We start from the raw sequence: 17,976 nt of genomic DNA, 5'->3' as shown, positions 1-17,976 counted from the left end.
GTACAATGGTAAATAATGTTTGTGATCCAAAGTATGAGTAGATGACAGTTGTCTAGAAATGGCTTTTAAGCCTATGTGTTTGTTAGATGTTGTGTTTTCTTGCATAGAAATGCTTCCCATTGACAACTGCTATTTAGAATTCTGAGAGAAAGCAGCTCTTGACAGGCAACAGTGGCAGCACATAAAGGTTTGAATGCTAGGAAATTTAACATTATCGCCTGACCATCGCTGCCAGGTCAGGCAATGGTCAGTGTAAATACCGTCTCAGCAAAAAAAAAGTGTGTCACTGCCCTGCTCTGAAGCCAGTGTGCCTGTGCTCTGATGCGAGTGTGTCACTGCCCTGCTCTGACGCCAGTGTGTCTGTGCCGTCTCAGACTCCAGCAGCTGGACGAGGAGAACAGCGAGCTGCGTTCCTGCGTGCCCTGTCTGCGCGCCAACATCGAGCGGCTGGAGGAGGTGAGGCCTGCTTTCACAGCCCCGCCCCCCCCGAGGCCTACCGCATCATCTCCTCTGTCATGCGTTCGCTAAGACTGAATGTGATTAACAGACTGGCGTTCCGTCTCCCCCCCGCTCCCGCAGGAGAAGAGGAAGTTGCAGGACAGTGTGGAAGACGTGACGGAGAGACTGAACGAGGAGCTGGAATCTCGCAGGAAGATGACGGACAAGCTGACACACGAGCGGCATAAGAATCAGAAAGAGAAGGAGTGCACACAGGAGGTGAGGCAGCGGGCTGACATACATACTGCAGCTGCCATGTTCTGTCAAACTAAATTACAGTCCAGTTATTATGTAATTTCCACATGCCATATTATTTCATGATTCAAAATTACACGTTTAAAGCCCTACTCTTAACCAATCAGACGTCCTTGCTTTCAACTAATAAGTATCATTATCAGTTCAGATCGGTGAATCATTTAGTAATGCTGAATAGCTCCACCCATTTTGGAGTCCATGAAGTCTTACTCTTCCTTCACAAGCTTGTCAGTCTATATGCTGTCAGGAGACCAGGTTTCCTGCTGTTGGTCGAGCAAAACTAGAAACACAATAGCGCTATCGGTGCCTGACGCGTGTGTTCCTGCAGCTGATCGAGGACCTGCGCAGACAGCTGGAGCACCTGCAGCTGTACAAGCTGGAGGTGGAGGCGAAGAGCGGGCGGTCCCCCAGTGCGGGGCTGCAGGAGTATCAGAACCGCACGCGGGAGGCCGAGCTGGAGCAGGAGGTCCGCAGGCTCAAGCAGGTAAAGCGCTTCAGGCGGCAGGGCGCTGGCGCGGGCTCACACGGCGAGGCCGCGGGCGTTGAGGGCGCCCCCGTGCGCGCTCCTTCCCACAAACCGCTAGCGCTGGCAGAAAGTCCGAATGAGAGGGGTTTTGACCCCGGCTGAAGTGATGATGTGATAGAAAGAGAGGCTCGCGCGCTCACTGGTCTGGAAGAGGAGTCGGCCATAACGGCTCGACCTTTCCCCGCAGGACAACCGCAGCCTGAAAGAGCAGAACGACGAGCTCAACGGGCAGATCATCAACCTCAGCATCCAGGGAGCCAAGAACCTGTTCGCCACCTCCTTCTCCGACTCCCTGGCTGCAGAGATCAGCTCTGTGTCTCGAGACGAGGTGAGGCCGGCTTGTGCTAATTGCTGATTTGCAGAAAGATCCATTTACAGTGCACTCGATAATGGAATTACAATGGGTGAAATTTTCTGATTTTTAGCCAATGAATACAGCCTCATGCACATACCTAAAAGGGATATGAAAATAATCATGTGGAGCTCTGTCACCATTCATTCCCTCGTCTCTCAGAGTTTCAGTTACTGTACTATAGTTTTCATCTGTCAAATCAAATTAATCTCCAATACTTATTTTATGGTTCTGAATCCCTGCCTGTCCCTTACTGAAGGTTTCTGTTGGTGTTTTTTTTCCTATTTTAAGTTAATGGAAGCCATCCACAAGCAGGAAGAGATTAACTACAGGTTGCAGGACTACATTGACCGCATCATCGTCGCCATCATGGAATCCAACCCCTCCATCCTGGAGGTGAAGTAATGAACCCCCACTTGCTCCCCCCCCCCCCCCGCTACACCATGGACACTGGGGGCTGGACCCAACACACGCCCGGATCGTGAAGTGAAGAGGGGGAAATAGTCTTTCTACACGCTCTGAAGACGAATTAGAAGATGTCTGCTTTGTGCCTGAGTGTTGCTGCTGTCCCTATGCAGTTTCACAGGGTTTGGCTTCCTGGAAACACTGTGCCCTGTGTGCGTTTTTTTGATTTGTTGCGTGTGTGTGTGTGTTTCGCATTTTGGTTCCTGTGAGTTCCCTGCGTACGGGACGGAGGGGCCTGGTGTTCCTCTGGCTCTCTCACTACGTGTTACTATTTATACGTACATGCGTGCGTGTGCTTTCCGCTGCCGGCCCTCAGACGCTGAAGGTGTTCAGTCATTGTGCGCACTGTATTACACACCCTATAAGTTTTGATGAGTTGGCGCAGTTAATGGTGGACGGCGTGATCTCTCCACAGGTGCATTACCCCACGTGTTAAACGTCCTCTCTGCTCCTGGGGCTCGCTCTCTTTGTTGTGTTAATGATCAGGGTAACTTCACAGGGATGTGAAGGTTCACGGGGATGAACAAATATCTGTTACTCCTACCTTTGAATATACTAATGGGGGTTGCAGGCTATAACATATCAGACAACGAGCTGGAGCCGTTCACTCTGGACGTGCAGGTTCTGCCATATTTATAGGCGCCATGGGTTCTGGAAAAGTCTTTTGTTGCCGTGTCCTTCAGAAGCGTGCCGCCGTGCCCCAGCAGCCCGTTTTGAAGCAGACCTATTTAAAAATGTATGAAGCGCGAGCTGAAGCCGACCCAGAAAGCAGCTGTTTTAAGTGAGCCCTGTTCATACAGGGAGAATGATCTGAAAGAGCCGCCTTTCTCACTCGGGCTTCCGGCGCTGAACGTAGTTAATCGTGTTCAGTTTGCTCCTTTTCCCGCAGGTTCACTCCTCCCGGTTTGTTTTTGCTTACGTTTGTCTGTGAGGGATTGTAACGTAGCCGCACGAGTCCAGCAGACCCAAGTGAGGGGCGGTTTTGAGGAGGAGGTGCCCTGAGGGTCGGTTTGTCCTGTGGTTTTTTCTTCTCAAGGACTCCCGTTTGCTGTGTGTGCATCTGCGTGTTTTGTGTGTCTGTGAGGGGGATGGACTCCATCCCGAATCTGTTATTTTACAGCAGCGCAAGCCTGTCGTGGGTGGAGTTGTTGGAGGAACGGGGGTGCAGTAATCTCTGTGCACTGGCCCCTCTTTTTCCCAGTAACTCATTAGCATAGAAGAGGCAGGATTCCCAGCAAAGGGTGGAGCAGTTTCTTCTCCAGAAAGTATCAATGACTCTGGAAGGCCGAGAGGAATGTGTTTTTCATTCTCAAGCGTCCGCTCCCTTGGAAAACCCTCAGTTTCCCTTGCTCTAAAAGACAATGTGCACTCTGTCTCTGATTTTTATCTTTCCTCAGACGTGCTCACAGTGTGTATGTGGCTCAGTAAGTGCTAACATTGTAGGGCTTGGCAGCTTTGAGGAACAGGAAGGGTTTCATTTACTGACACTGTGAAAGCCTGAAACCATTCTGCCAACTTCTGAAACAAGAACCAAGCAAGGGTCAAGTGTGAAAAACACCCCAGAGAGTAAGGACTTAACAGGATCATTTATATCTGTTATTTAATGAGGCTTTATAACCTACCCTGTCAGCTAAAAGCCACTCAGTCACCCACCTGCCTGTTCAACAAAGCTGTCTTTTGTCCCTGAGCTGAGAGATGCAATATGGGTAGTGCTGTTCTTTGGGGTAAGTCAGTCTGACTCTCTTGAATGCTGAGAGGCTATAAAGAGACATTACTGAGAAGTTTCTGGGAGTAATAATTTGGTCAGTATCTTGCTCTAAATAACTTGAGTAAATATTACCCTCTAATTATCACGCCATATGCAAATGCCATTTTCTTACAGGCTTGGATATTCTTCCATAGCATAGTTTTAAAACTAATATCAACATTATTAGCGGAAATCACACGGGCATTTTATTTTTTAACTACATTAGTAATAGTGTAGGTATCTTGATTTCTGTGATGGAGGTCACCCTAGGGATGCATTCAGAAGCAGTTGATCAGTTAATCAGCCAAGAACACAAAACTGTAATGCTTAGATAAACAGGAAAAAAGATCCAATTTTCAAGAATGTAATATTTGCAATAACTAGTACCGTGAGGGAGATTTAGAACACCATACACAAATGAGGTTCACAAACCTGGGCGGAAGAAATAAGAACAGACCTTCTTGGCATCTGACTAGGTCTTTACGCAACTCCAGTGGATTGATTTACGTGTTCAAGAGCTTTAAGACAACTTGCTCCTATATTTTTTGCATATCGCTTGTGATTGACACACCATGTCTGGAAATTTTGAGGCTGTATCTGTATATGTGGATGTATATTCGTGTTGACATTTAGCCGTAGCCCTGAGGATGTAGAGAGCTGTGGGGTTTTCCCCATGGGAGCGAGATGCGCCACATGGCGGTTTGACATATCACAGTATTAGGACACATCCCCACTCCCGCGCCTAGGCACTCAGTACTACACCTTTTCCTTTAATCAACGCTAAATAAAATGGCCTTGGATGTAAATTACTGTACATGCAAACAAGTTTTTTCTAACCTGTAGATCTAGCTATTTTTTTATTGTAAGAAGGAAGAATGACTTTTGTTTTTCTCTGGGAATTTTCCCGCTCCCATTGGAATGTCACTGTGTCCCTCCCCCGTTGTTTATTTGAATGTGAATAGACGTGATACGCGGGAAAGCATCTTGGTTTCCTTCTCCCAAACCCATCCCCTTGCATCTATGTAAAAAGCAGCGTCTTGAAGGGGATGGGATTGTATGTAAATATGTATTAGCGTTTCCGGATTCTGAAGGGAACTGAATTCGTAAGTGTCTTGACCCATTGGAAATGCTTTCTGAGCAAATACAAACGAGTAGGCAGGTTACTCCACCACAATGTCTTACTTGAGGGAAGCTGGTGGGCAAAGTACACTGCGGTCGCCAGTGTAATTACAGACTACGTTAGTTACGTTGAAGACCAGGTCTGTCTTCAATTACTTTTTATTTCTCTTGGCTCTTCGATGTTCTGTAACTGCTCACCGCAATGTCTTTGGGATAGAAATACAGACTTAAAACAGTCAATGTTTGCCTTTGACAAATTGTTTGTTTGCTGATATTTGGGGGCAAGGCTGCACTGAGAGAGACTGGACTACCTAATTTCATAATCTATATTAATCTATATGTGCATATTGTCAAGACATATTGGAGCATAATGCATGGAGACGCAGGACTACGAAAGGATCTCGCATCTCAAAACAACCACTGTCTCTTCAATATGGGTTTAGCTACAGTATATCGGAATAAGCTACAATAAACCATTCATGTTAAGTTGGAAATTGAATACCTGTTTTATTAATTGCTGGAGAGACCAGTAACGCAATTTCTGTACAAGGAGAGCAGTTGGTTACAGAATTGTGAACTTGTATTTCCAAAGCATTATGCACTTTAATCATCCTTATTATGAAGTTTATTTAAATCCTGCTCTCACTTTGCCAAAGAATGATTCAACTTTTGCACAATGAATCAATTTGGGTGAACACTGGTATAGTCTGTATTGCAAGTGACTAACAGGAAGTGGATTGTAAAAATATTCTTTTCCCAAGCTATATCCTGAGTATTTTGATCTTAATATCTTGAACTTTTGTACACAATCTCCTAACATGCAGCCTATGAGCATAGTTGTTGTATGTCTACGTGGAAGTGGTTTCACTGACCTGATACTACCTTCACAAAATCACTCCAGGCCAGAACTTATTTGCTCCAAAGTGTTGGTTTGTGGGTCCAGTACTCTCTCAGGATAAGCCTCATGCTAGTTTGAAAAAGACTGTGAGCAGTGTCAACATTTTTCAGTTTGTTAAATAACTATATACTGAAATGAACTGTGTATATGAATCATTTTCTGTCTGTAGGACAAAGCCTTTTCTTCACAGCCTAGCTTTCCAACACTCCAAAGAAAGTCTTCGAGGCAGAAAGATCACAATGAAGCTTTGCAGTAATGACTTGCCTGTAAAAAACATGAAAATATGAAGAAATAAAACGCGTCATTCACAATATGACTAATAATTGTATTATAAACTGAAGTGGGAGATATTGTTTTAATTAAATGATCAGTATTGTTTACTGCTGTATGTTACTGTATCTTTTGAAGGAATCCTGAAATATGTAGGCCTAATCATCGTCTGGAGAATTATAGGTTTTCCAATTCACTGTAAAAGGTGAGAAAAACATAAATATCAACTTATTGAAATCAAATGGAAATGTCTCCTGTTTTTTGTGTGGTTGTTAATCATTGAAATTTACATCACAAGAATTGCCACTGTTGACACATCTGCACTTTAACCCAATGCCACATTTGACTGAGCCATTGCAAATTTGCAGATCTCATCAGGCCAGAATCATTTTTAACCTTTAGCATACAAACAACAGCGTCCTGTTGCTGTGAACAAGTGTCACAAATTTTGAACAAAACAACACACCATCACAAAGTTCCATTTAAGATTTTGAAAATCTTTCTGACATTTTGAAGTACCCACTGTTTATTATTGATTAAAGCGAACTACAGTTTTGCTGCAAATCTACAGCAAAAGTGATGCTTGTTTTCACACAAATTGTTCATGTTCAAACTTAAGTGTTTTTTTTTTTTTGTAGAAACATGTACATGGGGTACATTTTTACCCCATTTTTTAAATTTCAATCACATTTCAACGATATCACGAGTGCTATTTAAACTGTCATGAATAGTATGATTACTTGAATGAAAATTATTTAATGAGGAAACGTGTCATAATTAAAATTTTTTGTGATGTTTAGTGTAGCCTTGTATTACGTAAATGGTCATACTGCTGTCTGCATCAGCACCAAAAAAGTCTATTTCCTTTCATTTCCACAGTCAAAATATTCCATATTGCTATAAGTGATAATACGACGTGTGCTTAGTTGAATAAAAATGAATTCCTAGGGAAACATATGACCAATTTACAATATAAAAACAGTGTAAAGCACGCAACGATATAATGACTACAATAAGCAAGTAAGCAGCGTATAATGAACGTCATTTTTAAATAAATCACATTGGATAACACCGTCTGTTAAATGTCTATAAAACGTCATGGACTAACACGTGATGTACTTTATTACAGTAGTTTTCATAATATTCGCACATACTCGAGCGGCTCTCAACTGCCTGCTCACTGCTCACTTGACCCATAGACCGTATGAACATAAACTTGACCACAGCTCCCAGTTCATATTCATATGGTTCACTTTGGGAGAGTTGCATACATACAGGCCAGTGCAAGTAACGCATCAATGATGAAGCCTCATGATGAAAACCGAGTACTAAGGTAAAATCATACAATAAAATCCGATACAGGCCGGTTTAAAAACACCTTAGGAAAATCTATCCTGACCTTATCTGTCAGCACAGAGCGCCTATGCGAATCAGATTTTAACATTTACATTTTAATATCAAAAGTAGTGCAAATACATGTACAGGAAATAAAACGTTGGAAATACAGCCTCATCTGAAACATCTTGCATGTATATCAATAATTACGGTAGGCCTTCGTTTCTCAAGCACATTGCCTGCGGAACCTTTTATTTAGATTTAAGATTTCTAACACAGGTCTTTTTAGCAGCTGCACCGGCATGTTTTGAAAATGGCGGCGCGCATTAAGAATGCCGTTATGGGGTTTAGGAAAGGAATATCGATATTTTTGTGCTAGAATGTGTCATCGTTTTAAAGTAAGTTTCACTTAACAGCCTTCAGATATAACTGTTATATGTGTGGTTGAGTTGCAAGTTCATTACGTTAACGTGGCTTTACAGATCGCTCACAAGTAGCAAGTAGTAGTCGTCGTGTTCGAGTAGCAAGTAGCCTAATAACAGTGAAATAAAATGTTGGTGCATCTAGCAAGCTGTTTAACGAACGTACAACCAACTAACCAACCAGGCTTCGCCTCGTAAAAATAATAGGCAAATCTAAGACGCTTGTTTACGAATTCGCCTGTCACGCAGTTGTGAATTGCCATGTCCTCGCTTTCTTTTACTGACCTGAAAGTTACAACACCGGGCATTAAAATTGGGTTTCGGTATTTTTCTTGAGTCGCTTCCATTCTCAGTTAAAAATTTTTACGCATGTTGCAAATAAGACGAGCACTACACCTGACGAAGGTGTACTTTACTTGCAGGTATGAGTTATGATCAGATCATTAATTTGATATGTTAGTAAACCATACATGAAAATTTCAGTTTTTAATATCATTTTGCCTGCAGGACTGTTTTTAAATGACGAACAAAGAAGCAAAGGTGCGTCTGGCGGTTAGCCAGTATATCAAATCTCTGTCTACCTCCCAGGATGTTCAGGAGGTGACAGACACCCTTCGCAAACTAGTTAGTTATTTGGACACTGAATCCCATGAGGAGATTTCACCCAGTGAGAGAGAAGAGTTCAACCGGACACAGTACACTGGTATCTTGAAATTTCTTCTTAGTAACCTGAAAACCAAATATCATATCCTCACTTCTGCACAATGTTCCGAGCTGTGGGATGGCATGTTCCTCAGAGGTCCACCAGACCAGGCTCTGCTGGTGCTAATGGACTATATTGGTTCCTCCAGGTGAGACTTTTTTTTTTTTTGAGAATAAGGAATATTAAAATGATTATGCCATTGCGGTTTGCTGTTGGGGGTCACATGCCACATACCGTTCTGTTCTGGCTGCTTGTCCTCCAGCCCAAGTGCAGGTCTAGACAAGGTTGTGGGTGTGCTGGAGCGATACCTGCAGAGTGGCCGCCTGGCTGCTTTGCTGTGGTCTCGCTGCCAGGGATCCTTCTCCCCAGACTCCCCTCAGCTCAGAGAGACGCTCCTGGGACGCTTGGTGTCTCTGCCTGACCTCACAGCCAACCGACTGCATCCGCATAACAGACCCCTCTTTCTTCCTGACCAATACTACCCCCTGCTGGCCAGGGTGTTGAGCACTACACTGGAGAGGACCTGCCAGGCTTTGAGAGGTGAGGCAGAAGCTCTAAATGTACCTTTTTGTGACTGTATGCAAGCTGTGCTGCCATTGATCCTGCTTACACACAGAATCCTGCTTACACACATACATGCTTTCACATGAATGGTACCTTGTGTAACCCTGTCTGATGCCTCTGTTGTGGTGTTGTGGGCATTTGTGCAGATAAACAGGACTGCTCCCTGAGCTTTGTGGCACAACTTCTGGGGAAGGCCTGTATGCAGGGCCATAGTGGTAAGTTGTGTCTGGCTTGGGAAAAACATTTGTGTTAGCGTCTGTGTTTTATATATATATATATATGACTTTGTGCTCTGTGTGTTCTGTTTATTAGAGCATATGTTTAAAGAGCTGGTGCCACGCCTCTCCACTCACACTCGCTCAGACATGGTGTGGCAGAGGGTGTGCTGGCGGCTGATGGAGGACGTTCCAGAGCGCTGGATGGAGAGCGTGGTCACAGGGCTGGTGCAGGCTGTGGAAGGGTGAGTGGTGCCACCCATGATAATCATGTCCTTGAACACAAAACTCCATTATGGCTCTGATTCTTGCTCGGTTTCCTTTTAAAGTGTTTTTAAGAGATTAATCTGATATTTTTCTATAGTAGTCTGGCCAGAACTGCATTTCAGCACAATAAAACTGCAGTTTTTGTTGTGTGTGGTTTTTCCAGTAGCCTCTTTTCCATTTCTTTAGACCATGGGCTCTGTCCAGGATTATGGGGAACATTGTGGTGAAGAATAAAAAGGCTCAGTTTGTCATCACTCATAAACTCCTATTGCTGCAGTATAAGTATGAGGTGAGACACTGGGTGGTGCAATACAAGCAAGTTTTCTTGTGTGTGTTTTCACAATTTGCCTGACCATGAGACTCTCGTTTCTCTTCATTTCTCTCAGACCAGAGCAGTGCGCTCCCTGGTGGGATATCTGGCACAGGACAGGGAACGACGGCCGCTGCTTGTTCAGGTCAGGAATGCCTGCGCTTTGTCAGAGGAGCAGTAGCGCTTTCTTCCGTGCTGAATGGTGTTTTGTGACGCGGCAGTAAGCGTTAGCCTGAGTAACAGTACTTTGCGTAATGGTGTGTACGAGTATGCTCTGTGTACCTCTGTATTTCTGTTTAGCTTATGGATGTATATAGACGTGCGTGTGTGTGTGGGTAGGTCCTGCGGTCGCTGTGCCAGACGTGGGCGAACAGCAGCGCGGTCAGGCACACCCCGGTGGAGCAGCAGCTGTACCTGAGCCGGGCCTTGCTGCTGTGCCTGGGGCTGCTGAGCGAGTCCGAGCTGCAGGAGCTCCGCCCAGGTCAGCCCCGTCAGCCCCGTCACCCTCATCACTGCTACCACCGCCCAGGCATCTCTCTGCCAGGCACTGTCACTCTCAATACGGTCAATACAGAGTTTTAGCCCCCGTTAGCAAGATTAGCGCTGACCTTGAGGATGACCTCAGTTCACGAGTTCCCCTTTCCTGACCCGTAGAACTGCTGCAGTGCATGCTGGGTGGGATGCAGTGCCACCTCGACAGCAGTGTGGTGCGGGTGCGCCGCGCAGGCATGATTGTAGGCGAGTGTCTGAGTGCCCGTTTGGACGCTGGCGGACCCCGACTCAAATTCCAGGTACCCTCCGATCCGCGGAACGCTTTGACTCCTTTTGACTTTAGGGTCTTTGGAAGCTGAAGCAACAAGTACAGAATGCATTTTGTTGAATGAGTTTATTTCTCCCAGTGGTATCTTTTACAGTGGCAGACCTTGAAGGCATGTTAGCAGGTGTATTGTGCTCATTCTGTCCTGTGTTTTCTGACCACTGCTTTCTGGTCTGCAGTATGAGGAGGACGCGGAGGCGCGGGAGCTGCTGTCCATGATGGAGCCGCTCCCAGCAGAGGGCGCTGTGCCTCATGACAGGTGATGTCTGCCCCCACTCAGTCAGACTCCTGTCTGCTCTCTAGCTCCATAACCCTGTACCCCTTTTAATCCAATTTGCCTCTGTCACCCTTCATAGACCGAGCCCTCTCCAGAATAACCAAAGGTCAGAGACCAAAGAGCGGAGTTCACCTGAAGTCGTTACGCCCCAGACCTCATCATTACCACCAGCAGACCAGGACTGTGATTCAGAGCTGGACAGGTGAGGATGGACAGACTGGATTCTGACACAGCCTCATGCACCACAGTCACTCACTGCTATGACTGTTTATAAGCCAGGGATACTCAGATCTGGCCTTTGGGGTCAGTAGTACTGTTGGTTTCATTCCCACCCTCTAATCAGGGACTGATTTAAACCTGAAGCACCAGGCACAAGTTCTGGCCAATCAGTGACATTATTGGACTATGGACTATCTGGCAGAGGAGAGACCAGCAGCACTACTCATCTTGAGGGCCGAATTTGAGTATCTCTGTTATAAGTAGGCCCTTGGTAAAGTCCTACATGTGCTGACCTGTGTGTGTATACTGTAGGTGTGTGCATGTATTTGCGTGTTCATGTGTGTATATGTTTGTATATTCCGATGAATGAAGTTTTGTAACAAATGTTTTGCTTCGCCATTTGCATATCCATGTGGTAGTGTTTGTACTGTATGTGTTTATCTGTGGTGAGTAAGTGTAGCATGTTTAAACTGATCCAGTGGCTTATTCAGGCTTTGTGCTTGTGTTTTGTACATAAGGTTTTGCATGTCCGTTTGCATATCCATGTGATAATGTATTCTGTGCAATGAGTAAGATTAGCATGTTTAAACTGACCCGTGGGTCTAATTCATTCATAATTTGTGTTTGTGTATTTGACAGCGATGATGATCTCACCCCCTACGATATGTCTGAAGACAAGGAGATGACCAAAGCCACGCCACCTCTCTACCTCAGAGACTGCCTGGAGGGTGAGCGTGGGGCCACGCCTTAGCCTGCTGGTAGAGCCGGGCCCTGCTGGTAGAGCCGGGCCCTGCTGGTAGAGCCGTGTGTAGTTCAGCGCTCTACCTCTCTCTCTCCTCCCCCCCTCAGCTCTCCTAACTTCTGAGGACCCGGAGAAGGTGGAGCTGAGCCTGCGTGCCGCAGCGGGGCTGGTGCGCAAGAACGTCTCCACGGCCAGAGAGGTGAGGGACGCGCCTGCTTTCACCCCTCCTGTCCCAGAGTGCCGTTTGGTGGCCTCAGTGTGTTTAATGTGCAGGGAGTGCTCAGTATGTGGGGTGTGAATACTCTGTGTGTTAATGTGCAGGCTTTGGGAAAGCTGTGTGTGTGCAGGGCGTGCTCAGTATGTGGGGTGTGAATACTCAGTGTTTAATGTGCAGGCTTTGGGAATGCTGTGTGTGTGCAGGGCGTGCTCAGTATGTGGGGTATGAATACTCAGTGTTTAATGTGCAAGCTTTGGGAATGTTCTGTGTGCAGGGTGTGCTCAGTATGTAGGGTGTGAATACTCACTGTGCTTCTCTGCAGGTGAGTGTCCAGCTGACCAAAGTGCTGCTGCACCTGGAGAACAAGTACAACCTCCCAGGGTTTCTAAGCCAGCGCCAGGCTGCCATGATCGCACTGACTGTAACGGACTGCATTCCGGTAGGACATGGTCCCCCTATCAGTCTGCACTGAGACCTTACTGACATCCAAACAATTTTATGTAACTCTTTCTGTCTGTTTTGTCAATCTCTCCCAGGTGACTGAGTTCTTGACCACAGAGTTCTACAGTCTGAATTACAGTCTGCGGCAGCGGCTTGATATATTAGAGGTGAGGCAGCAGAGTCAGTGCTAGACCACAGAATTCAGGTCTCTTGTGCTGTACGCTTTGTCATTCTTGTATACAGTGTATGGAGTTTCCCTCTGTGTGTCCTCTCTGTCAGATCTTGGCTCTCTCAGCCCAGGAGCTGTCTGAGCCAATCACAGAGAAGAATCGGCCTACCCAGGGGAATCAGCCAGTCAGCACAGTGATGCCCTTGGACCCCTCTGATGCTCCCTTGCACTGGCAGAAGGTTGTGGAGCGCCGGATTCAGAGCAAGACAAGACGCTTTGCTAAAGTAGGTAACCTAGCTACAGCGCAGGCCTGAATTTGTGCAGGTTAATTGTATTAATACTATTGTATTATTATTATTGTGAGTAAAGCTTCAGTAATATATATATTCTTATATATCACACTGCCATTCATGGAAATCGCATTTAACTGTGAAAGCAACTGAACTGCCTCTGACGACAGTCTTTTATAAGATCGCCTTGAATCTCCCAACACAAATGAAAGAAGTGCTAGGGGTGCTAATATAGAATTCCATTCCATGGGCAGACTGGGTCATGATTATGATGAGCGGTGGTGCCTGTTGTTGTCTGGCAGGGAGTTGCTCAGCCCCCTGCTAGTGCCTGTCCAAACCGCTTTGCCCCCGTCGCTGGATTCTTCTTCTTCCCTTTGCTGCGCAGCTACGACAGGTACTTACTGGATCCTGAAAGAGTGGAGGAGTCCACCGTGGTTCACACAATACTGTAACTGCTGGAGCATCTCTGTTTTTTAATTCATGAATATCAGCATGACGTTTTTTCTGTCAACACTGATTAATAAAACTTTGCTAAATTTATTGCATCACTGATTACCCATCTTCATCAATCCGGAGTAACTGCAGGTCTCTTTTGTCATAGGCCTCAGGTTACCTTTGACCTGCTGGGAAGTGACCACTTGGTACTTGGGAGACTTATCCACACACTGGGGCTCCTGATGCACCTGGCAGTCAATGCCCCGGTACAGCACTGCTAAACTGGCCTTTCCTTTTCAGCTATAAGTGGTTCTTTACAATGCAAACCGAGCCTTATCACTTTCTGCAGTGTCAGGTGTAATACCCATTATGTCCTGCAGGTGGCCACTCAGATGGGCAGAAGTTTGCTGGACTTTGTGTGGGCTGTGCGCTACCATGCAGACCAGTGAGTAGGCCAGGGGCAGAGGCCGCTGTTGTGGGTGGGATGGAATGTGCTTAGAAGAAATTAGGAGAACATGCAAAAAAACAACAAAAAAAACCCTAGTAATTCTGAGCTGTTCCTCTCACATCACAGATCTTTAATGCTTTACTGTCTGTATCGCCCAGATTATTTAGTCTTGCTGTGACATTCTGCTCCTCACATATCGTATCTGTTTAACTCTGTCACTTCCTGTCTCAGGGTGGTACGACGGGGTGTCTTGTTTGCTATCTGTTCGGTGTTCCTGAGCATGCCCAATCCGAACCTACTGTCAGAGCTCAGCGATCATTTGCTGGAGACCAGAGCCTGGCTGGCAGGTAAGACACTGGAGTAATAGCCATATGGGAGCCTATATGTACGTAGAAATAGGATATTTTTATGACAGCCAAGGCCGATTGCAAATATATGAAAAACGGATATATTGGCGAGTGTGACTCAGTCTTGTAGGCCTCTCGAACCGTATATAAAATCCTCCACAATCACACCGTCTGGATTATGATCCCTTCTCAGTGCATTACCCTTTCTCCTGCCTCAATAAAGCAAAAGAAAAACTGAAAGGAGGGCAGACTGTCTGCTCTCCTTTAAAAACAAGAAAACATATATTGTGTTCAGTGTATAATCAATGATGTATCAATATTTACTATCATATTGACTGAGTAATTCTGTTTGATTGTCTTTCAATTAGATATTTACATTCGTATCTTAGTATGTATAACCATTCTCATGTCAGATATATTTAATGTTCTCCCATGTTCTTATTTTTTGTGCCGTCAATCCCAGGATATAACTTAAATAGCTTTTCACCAGAGCAGGTTGTGGAGGTCAAAGATTTGTTCAGCATAGTACAGTAACATGAGAGGTTGGTCAGTGTAGCAGTTCAGTCAGGTTAAAAATACAGGACTGGGAGGAAGGGAGACTACAGAGCTTCACAGCTGCACTGGTTCTCTTAAATGACGGGGACCGCAGTCATCGTGCACCTTTCATAACCTGCTACTCAAGGCTGGTTCCTGGCATCTGGAAACTCTGCGTCAATCGGGGATGTCCTGGTCTCATTTTGGAGAGCGGCAGCCCAGCTGTATTGACAGGGGGGCTTCAGCGGAAATGGGGGACAGGAAGTACAGCAGAGGTTTCAGGATGTCCTCTGAATGGGGACTATCTGCGTGACGTGCTTTGTGATCCGGGAATCTTTCATTACCTGCTGAGTAAATTCCAGCACTGTAAAATGGACCGTGGTTTAATTGTATATTAAATCTATAATATAATAGATGTTAAATATACACATTTTTCACGTTTCTCCACATTTTTAAATTAGTAATTAAATCGTGTTTCTTTCAATTCATTGCTGGTCGAACAGACACAGAAGCAGTGTTGTCTCTCTTCACACGCCTTCTAGGAAGGTTAGAGTTACATTGCCATTAAATTCTGCAGTTGTGGTCTGTTTAGCCTTTAGTGGACCACAGCAGTGGCTCAGGGTCAGATTTAGCTTCCTTACCCATGATTGGTTGCTATGCTTTATGTTCATTTCTGTCTCCTGCTTCCTTTTTAAAATGGTTAATGTACTGATTGTGCTGACTCGTCTGTCCTGGGCAGATGTGGCGGAGAGGGACCCAGACTCTGACTGCAGGAGCCTGGCCATGCAGTGCCTAGTGATGCTGGAGAAGAGTTTGAAAGCAGGGCTGGAACACCCAACCATGGCTCTCCAGCCATAACAGGGGGCGGGGGTGCTAAAAAAGGTGGAGAAGAGGGGCTTGGGGGGCGGAGGGTTGGGTGGCCTTCTCGTAAACGGGTCTTCATACAGGTCTGTCGCATCCGGAACAGTGTGTCCAGCCAGAATGCTACCACACACAGTACGCACGCTTCTAAGCCATTTTCTTGCCGAAATATTTATAGACTGGTCAAGAGGATGGGAGTCACTGGGACAGAAATAAGCCTTTGGAATTTTAACAAGGAAGGAGGCTGTCTTTTTTCTCTCTTTCCTGTGCCAGAGGATCTGGCCCAAAATCCTTCTTCTGTACAGGTGTTTACAGAGGAAGTTGTGTCACCCCCTGCCCCCACAAACAGTCACATCCTTCTTCCTTACTGCAAACGAATGTGTATGTTCTATATGCCCCTCAAGTGTGTCCTTTTTTTTTTGCTGTTCATGGTAAGCGTTGCAATTAATTTTTTATTTTTCTTCAGTGATACCAACAGTAAAGTGATGGAATTAATGTATAAAAACCAAAAATGAATCTTGTGTAGAACAGAAAGACATTTTCAATAAAGAAAATATGATTGCACTCATTGTTTTCTAAGTGAAGAGATTTTTTTGTGTTTTTTTTTTTTTTTGCTGCTGTCGACACCAATTATTTTGTGTACTAAATGTCACCATACTGCAGTAACAGGTTAGATATGCAGATGAGCAAGGTGGTATATTGGATAGAATATGTTATAAGAATAGTGGTGGATTCCACCAGTGTGCCATGATACAAAGTATTGAAAAATGCTCAGAATGAATTTAAACCCACTCACTGTATCGAAAAGGTGCATCAGCACTTCAGTTGAAGGATAGTCTAAATTTGAAGGTTGGTCATTATTACATAAGGTCATCTCACAGTACAGTCATGTTGTGTTTTTCTCAGGTTTCTTTGATATTTTATCATTTGGCTTGTGAGAGATACAATATTCATGATATGCTAAGTGTTGCCTACGCTGCCAGTAGAAATTTCAGTATATGTAATGCACACTAGTTTTTACTATTATGTACTAAAGTCCTTTTGTCATAGTTCTGTAGGTGGGTTACATAATAGTAAAAAAGACAACATTAAGATATTGAGCAAGAATTTTTAAGCAAATGCAACTAGTTCGTTACGAACGACTGCATCCTTCAAATTAAATAAATTACTGGTTAATTACATTTTTTAGCTCGACCGCAACAGCGGGGACAGTCCTACCAACGCCAATGTCTGTGACTGAAAACCTACCGGTTTTCCGAACGTTCCCGAAATCAAATTCGACTGCTTCGGTAATTTCCGTAACTCCTCCCAGCAAATCTTTGTGGAGGTTGTCGGGGTAACGAGAAGCGACGCCGCTTCACAAGACTGAAAGAAAAACATTGGTGGAGTTTTGTCCATCTTTCGCCACGTTTATGTTCTGTATAATATCAACTTTTTTACTACCAGAGGACAAATTTGTTCAGGTAAACTTGTTAACAGTAGCTATTGCATTGTAACTAAGTTGATTAGGGAAAGACCCGCGAACCAAGCTAGCTTGTTGGCCATTTACTGCAGCAGGCCTGATAGCCATGTAACTGTTAGATTAACGTTAGCTATCGATGTAAAAGGTCACAACTATATAACTTACCTGTAATGTCAGCTCGATGCATGGTTTATTTATTTAAGAACGATATGAAAATACGTATTTGGCTATTTCTGACTGTGATCTAGTAAGCACGTAAGAAACGGTTGAAAACAATCTGAAAAAAAAATGTTACTTTCTGGCAGCTATACTTACCACAAATAGCTACGATAGCGGCAGCAAGCCAGATGGTTAGCTAGCTTGCTAGCTAATCTCTACTGTTTACACAGAATGATTGCTAATTTGCCAATACACGTAAACTCAGTTTAGGCAGCCGACTGGAAGATAGATTAGTACACTACTGGTTTGCTGGTTCTGTTTGTTAGTTAACGTTGGCTACGTTGTGATTTTTTTCTAAGATTGTTTGCCTTGAGGGTAAAGACTAAAGACAGAACCTAGCCAGCTCGTCTTAATAACCCAATGAAAACCTTCATCATTTCAGTGTAGCGTTAACGTCACTATGATACATCTAGCCAGCTGCAACGTTGCCCCTGCATTGGCAATCTGGTTAGGTAGCTAGATAGGCTTAAAATAGAGGAAGAATCGCAGCTGCTTTCACATTCAGATGATTAACTATAAGAGTTAGCTGTTATTCGTCTTCCATAATGTCTA

General features: G+C 44.7%; 3 protein-coding genes across 7 annotated transcripts in view; all 3 read left to right on the top strand.

The window, feature by feature from the left end:
- The window catches only part of rab11fip3 (RAB11 family interacting protein 3 (class II)), a 55,867-nt gene extending 49,495 nt beyond the window's left edge, over nucleotides 1-6,372 (top strand). For all 4 annotated transcript variants that reach the window (XM_035404714.1, XM_035404713.1, XM_035404715.1 and 1 more), the window contains 5 exons: nucleotides 375-456; nucleotides 580-717; nucleotides 1,082-1,237; nucleotides 1,467-1,607; nucleotides 1,923-6,372. In XM_035404714.1, the coding sequence (XP_035260605.1) occupies nucleotides 375-456; nucleotides 580-717; nucleotides 1,082-1,237; nucleotides 1,467-1,607; nucleotides 1,923-2,036 (631 nt within the window). In that variant the 3' untranslated portion in view covers nucleotides 2,037-6,372. The remainder of the gene's footprint in view (nucleotides 1-374; nucleotides 457-579; nucleotides 718-1,081; nucleotides 1,238-1,466; nucleotides 1,608-1,922) is intronic.
- Nucleotides 6,373-7,749: 1,377 nt separating this feature from the next.
- Nucleotides 7,750-16,311, top strand: telo2 (TEL2, telomere maintenance 2, homolog (S. cerevisiae)). Its single transcript, XM_035398952.1, has 21 exons — nucleotides 7,750-7,863; nucleotides 8,395-8,738; nucleotides 8,853-9,130; nucleotides 9,301-9,369; nucleotides 9,467-9,614; nucleotides 9,823-9,925; nucleotides 10,023-10,091; nucleotides 10,286-10,427; nucleotides 10,601-10,737; nucleotides 10,943-11,022; nucleotides 11,120-11,242; nucleotides 11,899-11,987; nucleotides 12,109-12,200; nucleotides 12,541-12,657; nucleotides 12,755-12,826; nucleotides 12,939-13,112; nucleotides 13,421-13,512; nucleotides 13,720-13,819; nucleotides 13,934-13,998; nucleotides 14,233-14,348; nucleotides 15,622-16,311. Exons 2-21 carry the CDS (start codon nucleotides 8,407-8,409, stop codon nucleotides 15,738-15,740), a joined length of 2,517 nt encoding a protein of 838 aa, XP_035254843.1. The 5' UTR covers nucleotides 7,750-7,863; nucleotides 8,395-8,406; the 3' UTR covers nucleotides 15,741-16,311.
- A 754-nt stretch (nucleotides 16,312-17,065) lies between these two features.
- The window catches only part of LOC118218280 (intraflagellar transport protein 140 homolog), a 31,441-nt gene continuing 30,530 nt past the window's right edge, over nucleotides 17,066-17,976 (top strand). Inside the window, exon 1 of one of the 2 annotated variants that reach the window (XM_035400851.1) lies at nucleotides 17,066-17,206. The gene's annotated coding sequence lies outside the window, so the exon portion shown is untranslated. The remainder of the gene's footprint in view (nucleotides 17,207-17,976) is intronic. The other variant, XM_035400859.1, reaches the window with a different exon arrangement.

Source organism: Anguilla anguilla, chromosome 2 (assembly GCF_013347855.1).
Source record: "Anguilla anguilla isolate fAngAng1 chromosome 2, fAngAng1.pri, whole genome shotgun sequence".
Classification (NCBI taxonomy): domain Eukaryota; kingdom Metazoa; phylum Chordata; class Actinopteri; order Anguilliformes; family Anguillidae; genus Anguilla; species Anguilla anguilla.
This window is presented reverse-complemented; position numbering and strand designations above follow the sequence as displayed.